Consider the following 14,282-nt stretch of genomic DNA (forward strand, 5'->3'; position numbering starts at 1 on the left):
AACCAACGGTGTCCTGAATACCTAATTGTACATGTATTATAGTTTTTTTAATTTTATTTATGGCTTTCCCATATAGAAATAGAACCCGATTTATCGTGTACGTAAATGATAATGGTCACGTACGTACATGATAAGTCAATCGTGTATATGATAACTTTGGATTTATCGTGTACGTACACAATAAAAGTTTTGATTTATTGTGTACGTACACAATCAGTTATTGTGCACGAACATAATAAGTTTGGATTTATCGTGTGCGTATACAAATTATTCATGTGGCGGCATTACGCTTCCGTATGTTTTAAATAATATTATACATATATTTTGTTTTTGTATTTTGGCTTTCCATAGTTTCCAACCTTAGTTGGACCAAAGTTGGTCTGTATTTGGGCGAAACCATTGATCTCCAGTAAATGGGGATCGATGGGCGAAACGCTGTTTCTACATGGGCGCCTAACTGCGAACACGTTGACGTCACGAAGTGGCTTTGAGCCAAATGTAACTCACTGCATGCTAGGCATTGGGTTGGCATTATTTTGTACACGCAATCAATATTTAGCATCACTTCCAAAATGGCAGCGACGGAGGAGGAAGAAATTGACCCCCGAATTAAGGTAAGATTTTAACCCCTAAATAGCGGACATGCAAGCACAAGTGAAAGATCATTTATTTGTTTTTAATCTAGGTAATTGTAGGATGAAGTATGAGTAATTGACATGGTAAATTTATTGTGTAAATTCGTGGATGAATTAGGCCTACCACTACATTAATTTTTATGTTGTTGTGTTTTCACTTTTGTTCGTTTTGTTTGCGCAAGGAATGCGTGTGTTTCTTCCATGGTTAATGATTGATTGTGTGAACTGAATGCAACAAATGCATTGAAACCATTGTTTGCTTGTGATGACTCGTGCTTTAAATGTCCCTGAATTTGTAACCGCCCATCAACACGTTAAGATAGATTTTTAAATTTGGATTACTTTCCGTAGAGTTAATAATAATAATAATAATAATAATAAGTTAAGAAGAAGAAGAATTTCTTAATTTTCTAAGATTAAGAATCAAGATAAGAACAAGCCCTTCATCAAGACATCAGTCCTGTGTGTATACTATTTTTCCAAAAAGTTCAAGCCCTGCTAATAAAGGCTTTCATGTTTTCTGTGTGCTAAGCAAACCTTAGCACAGTTTCTGTTGTAACAGGTCAACTCATACCCAAGTCAACCTCGGGTACGAGTTGACTTGGGTACGAGTGGACTTGGGTACGAGTTGACTTGGTACGAGTTTACTTGAGTATGAGATGACCCGAATTCACTACTACACTGCAAAGAAAAATTATGCACAAACAAATTATGCACTGTCAAATCTTCTAGATTGTTTATGAGAAAATAGAATTAGCTAACTGCTATTCAACAAAAATGAACTACAGTATGGTATAAACATGGAGCAATCGTCTAGTTTATTGCTCCATGGTATAAATGACTAGTCCTAACTCTTTGTGAAATGGACCCTGATGTTTTGACCAGTAGCAGTGTCTTTCTCAAAGCAGAGATTGTGCATGAGATACACTTTTGCTTACACTCCTTTTTCTGTTGTTAATATTAATAAGCTTTTTAAAAAGTGCTTGTCCGGTAAAAAATTTATTCAACTACACATACGTAGGCCCTGAATGTCTGAAACTCTATACTAAAACTTTTTGTTTGTTATCCACAACAAATGAAATGAGATTAGTTTGGTTTTATATCGAATACACTGATGTGTGTTAGCACTGTATACTCGGTACTTTCCTGAGTTTCATGAAATGATGTCATGCATTTGGAATGTTAATAGGGAGCCCTGGGGAAATAATAGTTCAACTTGTTGATTCAAAATCACTCAAGCTCAAAGTCATCATCTGATTATTGTTGAGTTTTGTTGGGCCATTGTGGTCGTATTTATCCACCATGACTCGGCATGTAAGGTTGTTTTTCCCCGGGTTTGTTCGTGAGAATACATTGGATATATGCATTATAACATTGTTTACAGTCACAATTTGTATTTTGGCGATTTCCCAACTATTTCTTGCCAATTAAAAATTAATAACCTGTTTCCTATCTATTTTCCAAGACTGAAATCAGTCATAATATCACTGTTATAAAACTTAAATTAAAAAGAAGCTACAACTCAAATTCAAAGGAATTTTACTTTTAAGGCAACAGTTTGAGACATTTTTCTTTACAGTAGAAAAAAAAAGTCTGTATTTTTAATTTCCAATGCAAAATTAACATAATTTAAATGATGAAATTGTGTCGTACACTCTGCCCCCAATGTATTGTCAATTAACCGAATGACGTTCATGAACTACTTGTTTTGTATCACTGTCACTATCAGCATCAGTAGACCTGATATATAGTGATAGCGCTTATGAAATACGCTTTAGGGTCCCATGTAAGATAGTTAGGTTGTAATCATAGGGGATAGGAAGTTGAACGCACGCTTCATGTTTTCCTGTTTTTCATAAGAATGATGAAATCTTCCATCGAGGCTGGCACTGGTCTAAAGCAGTCTTTCTTTCTCTTACATTATTCTTGATAGAGACAGATGGACATTTACTCGTCATTGTAGTGAATGAACCAATGAACATGTGACATGTTAAATTAGTTCTCTTCGCTCTTTCATTGCCTGTGTTTGTTTGTGTTTTGAACCTGAAGTGCCCAGCTTTTTGAGGTTTTTTCGGAATTCTGTATAAGATATGGATAAATAAAGCCCGGTTCATACTTCCTGCTAACACGAATGCGAAGTTGATTTGGCGTGAATTTGACGTCACAACCCTCCTTTTGCAAGTGAGTAGAGCAGAGTTGAACTGCTGCAAATTATTTGTTTCGAATTTCTGCTGCAAATTATATGTTCGAATTTGTGACGTCAACATTCGCTTCACATTCGCAGGAAGTATGAACCAGGCTTCAGTCTTTCTCACCAAACACCAAACAAAATGTATCATGATGATTTGTGTTGCCTTGGTGTTGTTCATGTATCATCCCAAAGCTAAGTAGTAGTTCCTGCGTGATTGCCCTCTCAAGATATTATGGGTTGTGGTGTACGATTGATGACACTTGGTGAGTTCACAAAAAAGGATCTTATTACATAAAAATTATATTACAAAATAAAATGATTACATAAAGGATCTTACATGTACGATAATGGCGCTTTGGGAGTTAACATTTATATGTAGATCGAGCATAACAATGTTTTAGTATTGGAAGTCTTTGGAGACTTGTTTCATTGTTTTCTTCCTGAGAGCTCTCAATCCTCAGCAGATATCTTTTCAAGTTTTGGAAACTAATTTATCAATTTGCATTCAACTTATCAGGAAGGTTGCACTTTATCACAGTGTACAAAGAAACTACATTTTACTGCACAGGGTGTATTAGATCCTGTAGTACAATCATACAATTTGAATAAGTGAACTTTCTTTTTTAACAAGTTCAATCACAGGTGTATGTACATTGTACATAATGTCACCCTCACAGTACCAACACATTTACTTTATCAGCTGTCACAAATGAAAAGTCCCTTGGACTTTTTTGTTTAGTGGGGCTGACTCATGATTTACAAATGTAACCCTGAAAATAGTGAATCAGTGACTAAAATTGCAAAGGGGATTCTACTGTGTGAACAGTAGGCATTTGGGTTTAGTAGAATGGAGGGTTACAACACAATGAGGACTAACCCACATTGTCTAATCAAGGACAGGTGGATGTTTGTACTTTGTAGACCCTTTTAGATTCTCTGTTGCAATTTGCTGCAAAAACAAACCAGAAAGCTTGGCAATTCATATTTAACCATACAGTTCATGTTATTTGTTGATAGTTTAACTGTTTTGCCTGTATCAGATCATGTAGTAAATGAATCAACACTATTGAATTTCATAAAAATCAAATACTTTGTAAAGCAGACATAATATCCTTCCTACTTAAGTCAAATTTTTTTACCTTGGGAAAAAAAAACCAGAAAAGTTATGATTCAATAAGATAAAAAGTTTATTAAAGTGTACACCATGTGTATACGTACAAGGTAAAATGTCCCAACTTTTGTTCAGGTACCAAAAATAATGTATTTTATAGGTTGTGTGGCATTCCATGGTGATTGAGTATCAATGTTATAAGTTTGCAGTAACACCATTGTAGATTTGCTCTTTAAAAATATTGGTTTTTTTTATACTTTACTGATGACCACTTAAGGATAACAATTGTATTGGAATGAATAAACACAACACATTTAAATATAATGTTCTCTTCCATTTCACAGTTGGAGCTGGAAAGATTAAACACAGCTACTGATGAAATCAACTCTATGGAACTTCAGTTAGATGTAAGTATCGCTACAATAAAGTCAGAAGTGACTTTAGCCGTGTTCGTTTGGACTTTTTGGGGGTGAACTAACCGATCATGGAAGGTTCCACTCCAGGCAACTTAACCGAGTCCAAGAAGCCACTTGTCCAATAAGCAAGGTGGTTTTCAATAATGTCTGGTACAATAACTTGCATTAGGCACAAGTTGTCGCTTACATTTAAATTTGTTGGATTATTGTAAGTGTCTGCACAAGTGTTTGTCATGTGGGCCCAACTTTATAGAATTGGTTGAAGCCAGCACAGGCCCGATACTTCACAGAGGCAACAAAGGCGATTGCCTCTGTGCCCCCTGATCATTGCTTTGGTGCCCTTGAAGTGCTCATAGAATAAGTTTACAATTTCCTCATAGGGTGCCCTTAACCAAGAAGAAGAGGCATTGGTGCCCTTGCCTTTTCAAAGACAAAGCATACAGGCCTGCCATCAATCTGGAAAAGAAACACTTGTTTCCTGTGAAGTATCAGTGACAACACTTGCAAGTGTTTGTCGCATGTAATATTTTTATTTAAGCAGAAAATATTTCTGCTACATGTGAGCAAAATTTAGCAGGATGCCAGTCACACTTAATATGATAAATACCATCTGTATAAAATGATTGATTAGTTGTAAATGTTAGCTGCTAAAACCTCAAGGTTAAGGTCGTAGCCTAGTAAAAGCTTCTAAGGTCGTGGCCAGGTAAAACCTTGCAGGGTCGTAGCCATAACCTTGCAAGGTTTTAAACGCACTTTAAAGACACTGGACATTATTGGTAATTGTCAAAGAATAGTCTTCTCACTTGGTGTATCTCAACATACACATAAAATAACAAACCTGTGAAAATTTGAGCTCAATCGGTCGTCGAAGCTGCGAGATAATAGTGAAAGAAAAACACCCTTGTCACACAAAAATGTGTGCTTTCAGATGCTTGATTTCGAGACCTCAAATTCTAAATCTGAGGTCTCAAAATCAAAGTCGTGGAAAATTACTTCTTTCTACTCGAAAAGTATGTGACTTCAGAGGGAGCCGTTTCTTACAGGATATTATACTATCAACAGCTCCCCATTATTCGTTACCAAGAAAGGTTTTATGCTAATGATTATTTTAAGTAATTACCAATAGTATCCACTGCCTTTAAGACCTTGTCACAACTCTTTTATTCTCTCAATCATTACTTCACATTGTTCATTTTGTATGAATTGCTGTGTTTGTTCTCAGGAGGCTAGAGCACTCTTCAGGCAGTCACTAACTGAGTCTACCCATAACCTCAATGCTATCTCTAAGAAACTTGGCAGCTGTATTGAAAAGGCACGGCCGTATTATGAAGCAAGACAAAAAGCTAAAGAGGTAAGTTCATTAACCAAAATTACTCATTTCCTATTAAGACTTTATTTACTATATTTAGTTTGTGATAACACCATGTGTGTATCTTGCTAATAGCTAGATTATGTTCTTCTGAGAACTTGTCTTGCTTTATTTTACAATTAAACAATTTAAGGGTTCCAAGAACCAAAGGTATACAATGCCTTTAAGTAGGCTTCCTGAAATCTATAAAATCTGGGTTGCAGAGATGTGATTTCTTCATTTTTAACACTACGCTTTGTGCTCATAGTTATTTTTTTTTCAAAAAGCCTATAACATCCCTAGGGTTGTGACTTTCAACAAACTGAAGCACCAGTACACCCTTTGAGCTAATCCATCCGTTTTTCTTCTTGTGTACACAGTGTCAGCAAGAGACGCAGAAAGCTGCCGTGAGGTTTGAGCGAGCTAACAGCATGCTAGCTGCAGCTAAGGAGATGGTGGACCTAGCTGAGCAGGGTCTGATCCAAGAAGGGAGGAAGTTTGATGCCAACTGGCAAGAAATGCTCAATCATGCCACTATGAAGGTAAAATCTCATGCTCAAATTCAATCAATCACTAATCAATCAAGCCCAGTTCATACTTCCTGCGAATGAGCTATGAATGTTGACGTAACATATTCGCAACGAAAAGTTTTTTGGCGTGTCATGGCGAAGCGGTTAAGAGCACCGGATTCAAGCTCTGGTGTTTGATCAGCAGAGTGTGGGTTCGAATCCCGGTTGTGACACTCGAGGTCGTGAGGTAGTGCTTTCTGCTCTACCTGCCAGGCTTTGACTGATGATACCTAAGCCTACATCCGTATGGACTGTAAAAGGGGTAACTCTGTTTCAGCCCTAGGAGTAGGTGGCAACAGCCTCTGGAATTTTTTTTTTATTGTAGTCCACACCTTGAAGCGGCCTTCAGGCCTTGTGTGTCTGAAGACTTGCATACATTTTTTATTTTTTTTTTAATTCGCAGGGGTTGAGTTGTGCCTAACTCTCTTGCGAATATTGCTTCAAAAACAGAGTTGTGATATCAAATTCATTCGCATTCGCAGGAAGCATGAACCGGGCTTTAGTCAATCAATCAGTGCACCAATCAACCAATAACGTCTAAATGCGCTTAACATTAGTGCCCTGGGGCCAATTTCATAGAGCTGCTTAAGCAAAAATTTTGGTTAAGCACGAAAATAGCTCGCCTATTTTACACATGTTACTTGCCAAAATTTCATGCCATAAACATTGCTTGTGACTGGTATTGAGCTATTGTTTACTTAGCATAACAGTCTTGGCCGGTATTCTGATTTTACTAAGCATTGATTATTTTGATTAAGCAGAATTTTGTGCTTAAGCAGCTCTATGAAATTGGGCCCAGGTCATAAGGTCAATAATATTGTTTAAATCTGTCAGACACAATATCAACCTCTACCAAACAGAAACCACTGAGCTAACCTGGCTGTCTTTTTATATATAATGATATGATTTTTCAATTGTATAGGTTGCCGAAGCTGATCAAGAGAAGAGAGTGAGTGAGCAGGAACACATGCAGACAGCCAGTGAGTTCCATCGAGTGGAACGAGAGCTGAAAAACCTGCAGAAATCATTACGAAGAACTATCAACAAGTCAAGGTAGGCAAGAATAGCAAGTTTAACTTGGTAAGGAGCAATGGAGAGCTGTTGATAGTATAAAACATTGTGAGAGACAACTAAGTAACGTAGTTTTGAGTAAGAGTTTATTTTTCACTAAAATATTTGAATTTCAGAAAGACTTCAAGACTTCACAAACATTTGTGCAACTCAAGTGTTTTTCTTTCTTTATTTTAGCTCTTCTAATGTTTTATGTTTTTGTTTTTCAGACCCTACTTTGAAATGAAGTCTAAGTTGAACTTTCAGCTTGAGGTGAGTAAATTAAACAGTAACAGAATCCAACGTCTAGTGTTTGATAAATAATGGATCTTAAAGGGTGCTACCAAACACCACATTGAAATGGTGAGAAATCATTATTGACTTTGGCATATAGAGTGGATTTATGCGACTCTCCTGAAAACATTGCTCTGTGATTTGACTTGTTTTTTTGAAACTTCTACAGGTTTATTATATTACATACATCTTCATTCACAGTGAGTAAGGATTCATGTCATTGTAAAAGCTTGATCTACTAAAGACATCAAAAACCTTTAACTCAAGAGTTTAATTTTCAATCCTCCAATGCTTGGTGGCATTTGTTAGTGAATTCAAATGCATGAGTTGTGTATGATTGTACTAACTGTGCAGAGAACTAGTGTGTGTACTCAAATAGTGCAGTCACCAATGATATCATAATGCAGGCTTGCATGGTACATCAATCATTTTAAACTACAGTAGATGTCAGATAGTGAATGGTCAGACAGTAGGAGGGTTGACAGTTTTGCATTTAACACATCATCTTCCTATTAACTATACATCTTTGTATACTGTGTAGAAGCCTCTGGAGTATACTGACATATGATGCCCAGTGGATGAATGTCAGACATGTCTTGAAAGAATACACTTCGATTTAACTGACTGGACTTTTTGTTTATATTTGTAGACTCTACAGAAGCGTGTTCATGAGTTACAGGGGCGAGTGACGAACTCCAAAGAGGCGTACTCCAACGCTCTACACAACCTAGAGCAAATCAGCGATGAAATACATGAGCAACGACGTTACCAAGCCGCAAAGCTCGGTGAACGAGGGATGGGCGTAGGTGCAGAGTCAACCCCGGAGATACCCGCAGAGGTACCCTCAAACCGTTACAGTTACCCATTTTATGAGATCCCGCTGGCACAATGCCAAGAGAGCCCTGGATCCCCGCAAGGTTTCATTCCCGAGTCAATCTGTAAGGACGATATGTACGTACGACCGCCAAAGCTACGCATGCTTCGTAGACCTCTGAGCTTGCAGGAGGATGATATGTCACCACCAGATCCACACTCGATACTCAAAGCATTCGGGTCGATCGATAGATTGGATGAGATGTCGGATACAGCGAGTTATCGATCGGGGTTATCGTGCGAAAATCTGGACGATTGTGATTCGGACTGTGACTCAGCATTCTCAACGCCCGGTCACTCACGTCAAAGTAGCTACAACACCAAAGAGACTGCAGACGCTGCGGAGGTTATTAAAAAACTACAGGAAGAGGAGGAGCAAAGGTCAGAGGTCAGCTGCCAGACTATCACTGGCGACATAGATGAAAAAGCTGGATCCTTGGTTTGACCTTTGAACCTTATTTGACCTTTGCACCTTGGTTGACCTTCAAATCTTGTTTGACCTTTAATTTATAAACATCAGCATTTTTCCTTCGCTTTATTTTTTATTCAAGTAAATGTCTTTAAGTGAGTTGAAGTATTTGTTCAGTATTTTTCATGTTTGTGGTCACTGAAAAGAACTTGTGGCATTTATTTTCACGTAGATGACTTCAGGCCTGTATACTTTATATTTGAAAGGGTAAGGGCGCCAATTCTTTGGTAAAGGGCACCATTGAGGAAACTTTAAATTTCTGTTGGAGCATTTCAAGGGCACCAAGGCAATTACCAGGGGCATGGATGCAGTTGCCTCCAGTGCCTTTGTGAAGTTTCAGGCCTGGTGACTTTTAAGAAGCTAGTGTAAACAAGAAAGGAATCAGTTACAAACATCTGTGCTATACTTAGCACTTTGGCTGGAAACCTGATATTACAAAGGAAGATAGATTTACTTAATAGGGTTTCTTTGTAGACAGTTAATGAACTACAGCCTTGATGATTGGACGGTTCTTAAGTCATCTGCCACTCTTGAAGAACCAATCAGGATAGCTTCATTACAATTATGCTAATTTTAAAGGAGCGGTTTCAACATCTTATCACCCAGAAGTGTCACATTATTCAAGGGATTGGTAGCATTTTAACCAAACATTTCTTTATTTGTAAGTAAACATTTATTTTCCACTTTGAAAACCTTGTATTCAGATTTTTATGTCAGTATAAATGGAAACAACTTTGGTTGTTTTTTAGACTAGAGTCAGACAAACTCCTTTTAAATTACCCCAGACATTGGGATTTTTAGGTACACCACTAACGTCCGGCTGCCAGCAACAAATTTAGAGCATTCCAAAGTTGTTCTGGTCATAACAAACTGTCTGCCATAAAAATGTCGGTCAAGAAAAGCTTGCAAATGAAGGGCTTAAAAGCAGGTCGTGGTCAAGTTATCTAATTCTACATTTGACATTTCACTTATTTGGAAAACTTAAGCATAGCAAGAGTAAAAACACCCACAGAAATATCTCTTGTAAACTTATTGCCACATTTGCATGGGTTAACACCAGACACTCAGAAGTGATGTTCTAATATGATTACATTAGCCATGTTAGCATGTAGTCCAAATGATTTGTATTTAAAGCATTTAATCACTTTATTATCAGTATTAACAAACAAATGAAACCTCTACAAGTGCCAAAACACTTAAACTTGTCAAATTACCAATCAACTTGTAAATTCTTTGTGGCAAGTCCATTGATATTCCTGTAACCATAACCACAGTCTGGCTTGGAATTCCTTTTAGCATTCGGTCAGTAACATCACAACCAAACAAGTTTTGCAGTCTAAAGTATGGTGCTCACTAGCCTGAACATCTGATGTCACACCTCAAGGCTTGCGAATTACAATGTACGCATAATCACCTTTGACCTTGGTTCTGGAGATTCGCAGTTAAATCAGCAAACATCATAACAAACCATTACCTTACGGATGAAGACAGGGGACCAGTCTTGGTACTCACCAAATTTACTGTTAAGCTTCCCAATTGCCGACCTCATACACAGCTGATCAGCAAATATAGACAACATAAAGCAATATTTGAGATCTTGTACAATATATCTCTGTCCTAGTGAAAGTTCGGAGATACAGTACGCAATTTTCTTGCAAATCAAACCATGACAGTTAACTGGGGTTTTTAACAAACCTTGGGCTAAATTCTGGCTCTTGAGTTCGTCCAAAATTGATGTTAGAGCCCAAATAGAAGACAGCACCCAATCTTGATCTAGAAACTCAGAGGCATTTTCCAATTCTCTGCTTAGTCTCTGTCTCTGGTTCCATTTGATGTTGGAAACACCATACAAAATATGCACTGCTTTTATATTGATGATGGAGCCCAAACTGGAGCCAGAGCCCAAATCTAGGTTTTGAAAAGACCCAAATCAAAAAGAACTATCAAGAAACCCAGGGGCGTTTTCCAAACCTCAGATTAGGCTCTGTCTTTACATGTCTTAAGCTCCAGGCTTTGTTTGATGTTGTAAACACCATACACAATATACACTGCTTCAAAATTGATAATGGAGCCTAAACTGGAGCCAGAGCTTCAACCTAGGTTTCTAAAAGGCACCTGGCCTTCTGATGTGGTCAATGTTATGATGATAACGGTGGACTTGCCCTTTCAATATTTTTAACCGTTATAATTTGACAGGGTATGTATAGTGTATAGTATGTATGTAGCCAGAGATATCACATTTAAAGTATTTTCGTACCTGTGTACATGTGTTGATTGTACAGTATTGCAATAATATAATGTACCAGATATTGTAGTTTGTAGATTTTTCTAAAAATTGAACCTGTTCTATTGTTATGGGCGGGATAAGACAGGGGTAAAAGTTCTCATGTACATTGACTTACAATGCATTGTTGATGGTGAAACAAAGCATCACAATGAAGTTAAAAAGTGTGGTAAAAGTTACTGTGCATGTTATTTAATCTTGTTTATAATGTGTTTGTTGATCATTTAAATGTAATTTTGATATTTTTACACTTTTGAATTATTTCTGATTATCGATAAACAAAGTAGGTCCCAACCACAAGGTAAAAAAAAAAAAAGCTACACTTCTGCCTTTGGTGGCTGCGTCAAAAAGCCAATATTTTGCGTCATTTGTGGGGTGTTGCTTTGTTATTGCACAAAAGGACTATACAAAACAAAGCTCCCACAAATGACAACATGACATAAAACTAACAAGGCTTTTTGTGAAACTTTCTGAAAAGTCCTCTTTTTGTATGATGACTATCTGTATACTCTCATGTGAACTCAATTTTAGCACAGATCACTTGTTTCCTTTTTTAAGCTGGTCTTTAAGCCATTGAAATACTTTGTTGATTGATTTTTTAAACCAAAGATGCTCGGATGTGAATGAATTTAAAGAAGGCTGCTGCATATTTGCAATGAAAATTATGAGTTTCTAGATAACTATCAGATTTTGAATTGTCAAGTGAATTATTTTATTGCTTTCTGAATAACTGAAATATTATTCAAGGATTGTTTATCTGAAGCTGGACATGCTTTGTGTTAGAAAGGTACAATCATAGTACTGATGTTTTAGTTTATATGAAAATAAGCGACTAAGACTGTTTAGTTTTTACACATGCTGGAAACCCAATTTGCTCATTGTCACTCACACTGAAGAGATGGTATTTGGGATTGTGAATCGGGAACCATGACCTCTAGGGCCATTTACTATTTTTTGCATTTATCATCTTTAGGAGAAAGGTTTCATTATAAACTAGACAAGCAACTCTAGAATGTACAGGAACGAATTTCATAGAGCTGCTTGGGCAGATAATAGTTCTCAACATTTTCCTGCTGAGCAGAAATGGGCAGGACAAATGATACATATAAAATGGTTATTTGGCTGGTTATCTTATTGTGCTAAGCATAAGTTTGTTGTGCTTTGATACTTTTTGTATTTAAGCAGCTCTATGAAATTGGGTTCTGGATTACCAATGCCAAGTTCGAACTGTAGGAAAATGAATGGGATTGAAGTTACTCGTGATTCTTGCATTTGAAACTTTGCATTCTTAAAAACTTGTTAGAAATAGTTGATTTTTTCATGTTTTTCTCAGCATTATTAAGATTTTATTTCACTTTGCAAAGTTTGCTTTAAAATCCCTTCACACCTTGTCGTTTTTACATCCCCTTAAAAAAACATTCAATATATCGCCAAGTTTTCTTGAGCAAAACGTTTTGTTAGTTAATCAATGATGACAAAGTTTAATTTTCTTTATTCAAAAACTTTTCTGAGATTGAAGATCTCTTCATGTAAATCATTTTTCTGTGGGTGGGAGATCTTTGAAACGTTTTAAAAACTTTGTGTTAAACAAAGACAAATTGGTTAGAGTAGGACTTGAACCTGCAACCTCTGGGTTACTGTGCAGGCGCTCTACCAACTGAGCTTTCTATCTAGCCCTATGTTGGCAGTCTCCCCTGGGTGCTGCTTCCAAGTTTGTATCGCAAACTTGGGTGTGGTGATCCCTGGCTATACGGCAACTACAGGTTGAATGGCTTCTAACTGGAACCCTGAATAAAGATATTGACAAAATGGGGAGACGGCCAACATAGAGCTAGATAGCTCAGTTGGTAGAGCACTGACATATTAATTTGGAGGAGGTTGGTTCAAGTCCTGCTCTGTCAGCTTCTCTTTGGTCAACCCCAAATTATGTGAAAATTCATCTGTCAGTTTTTGTTTAACTATTACAATAATTTGTTTATTTTGTTGATGTATAATTTGTTGTGATGTTTGCCTATGATATCTAGCACTGGATGGACTGCTAACATTGTAACAATGAAACATTATTATCTTGTCTTTTTTAATACCTTTGTATTTCTTACATTCATTGATAACACAGATAGTAATAATATATAAATGTATTAACGGTTTGTATTCCACCAGGTCACCTTGTGTTGTTAAATAAAATTATAGTTTTAATATTCATTCATTGACAATAGTAGTTGTGTATTTAATTGTTTTTATAGTATTTTACAACAGGAGGTATTTCACATTATGACCAGTGTAGCATTCGCCTACCAGGGCCCAATTTCATAGAGCTGCTTTAAAAGCAATAATGAGCGGGATACCAGTCACAAATTGTACATGTACATGTGACATAGTATTTTAGCCGATAACCTTATTCTGGTGAACACAATTTGTTTATGCATAGCTACTTTCATTGGGCCCAGGAAATCACCTTGTGCAAATTTTATAGCATTGGGTTTTGCTCAATGGTAAGCAAGTTTTTATGCTAACTATAGCAGAAAATGTGCTTAAGCGTAAGCATATTTCATAGGTTTGTGCAAGAAAATTAGGTGGCCAGCTTGCACGCTCACTATGGATTTGCATTTGGATCATTTATTTTCATACAGTAAGCCTGTGTAAGCACAAAATTTGCTTAGCACAAGAAAATGATGTGAAGAAACTGGTTTCAAGCCAAAGTGCCATAAAATTTAGACTGCTGCAAGCTGGTAGCAAAAACAAATTGCCGATTTGGACTTAGCCAAATTTAAGTACATTTACCTGATAAGTCTGCTGCCATCTAGCAGCGGCACTAAAGTCTCTAATTACAATCAGAAATTAAAACACAGCAAAAAAATATACATCTTCTCATTTATAATGATAAACAATCCTGATTATGTACGAAACTTGCTACATTAAAACTACAAATATTTTACACACGCTTGAGTTTAAGAACTATACGCAACTCCATTTTGAAGGATAAATGTAGTTATTTGCGTACTTACACAGAGATTGATTTGATCGCAACGATTGGGCATCATT

The 14,282-nt window shown here is 36.8% G+C and overlaps 1 protein-coding gene across 1 annotated transcript; it reads left to right on the forward strand.

Moving 5' to 3' along the window:
* Nucleotides 1-523: 523 nt before the first annotated feature.
* LOC117300690 (SH3 domain-binding protein 5-like) lies at nt 524-13,442 on the forward strand. The gene is made up of 7 exons (XM_033784425.1): nt 524-614; nt 4,282-4,344; nt 5,576-5,704; nt 6,082-6,243; nt 7,193-7,323; nt 7,551-7,593; nt 8,264-13,442. The coding sequence occupies exons 1-7, from the start codon at nt 573-575 to the stop codon at nt 8,930-8,932; spliced, it is 1,239 nt and encodes a 412-aa protein (XP_033640316.1). The 5' UTR covers nt 524-572; the 3' UTR covers nt 8,933-13,442.
* The last annotated feature ends 840 nt before the right edge of the window (nt 13,443-14,282 follow it).

The sequence above is a fragment of the Asterias rubens genome, chromosome 16 (genome assembly GCF_902459465.1).
Source record: "Asterias rubens chromosome 16, eAstRub1.3, whole genome shotgun sequence".
NCBI classification, from domain to species: Eukaryota; Metazoa; Echinodermata; class Asteroidea; order Forcipulatida; family Asteriidae; genus Asterias; species Asterias rubens.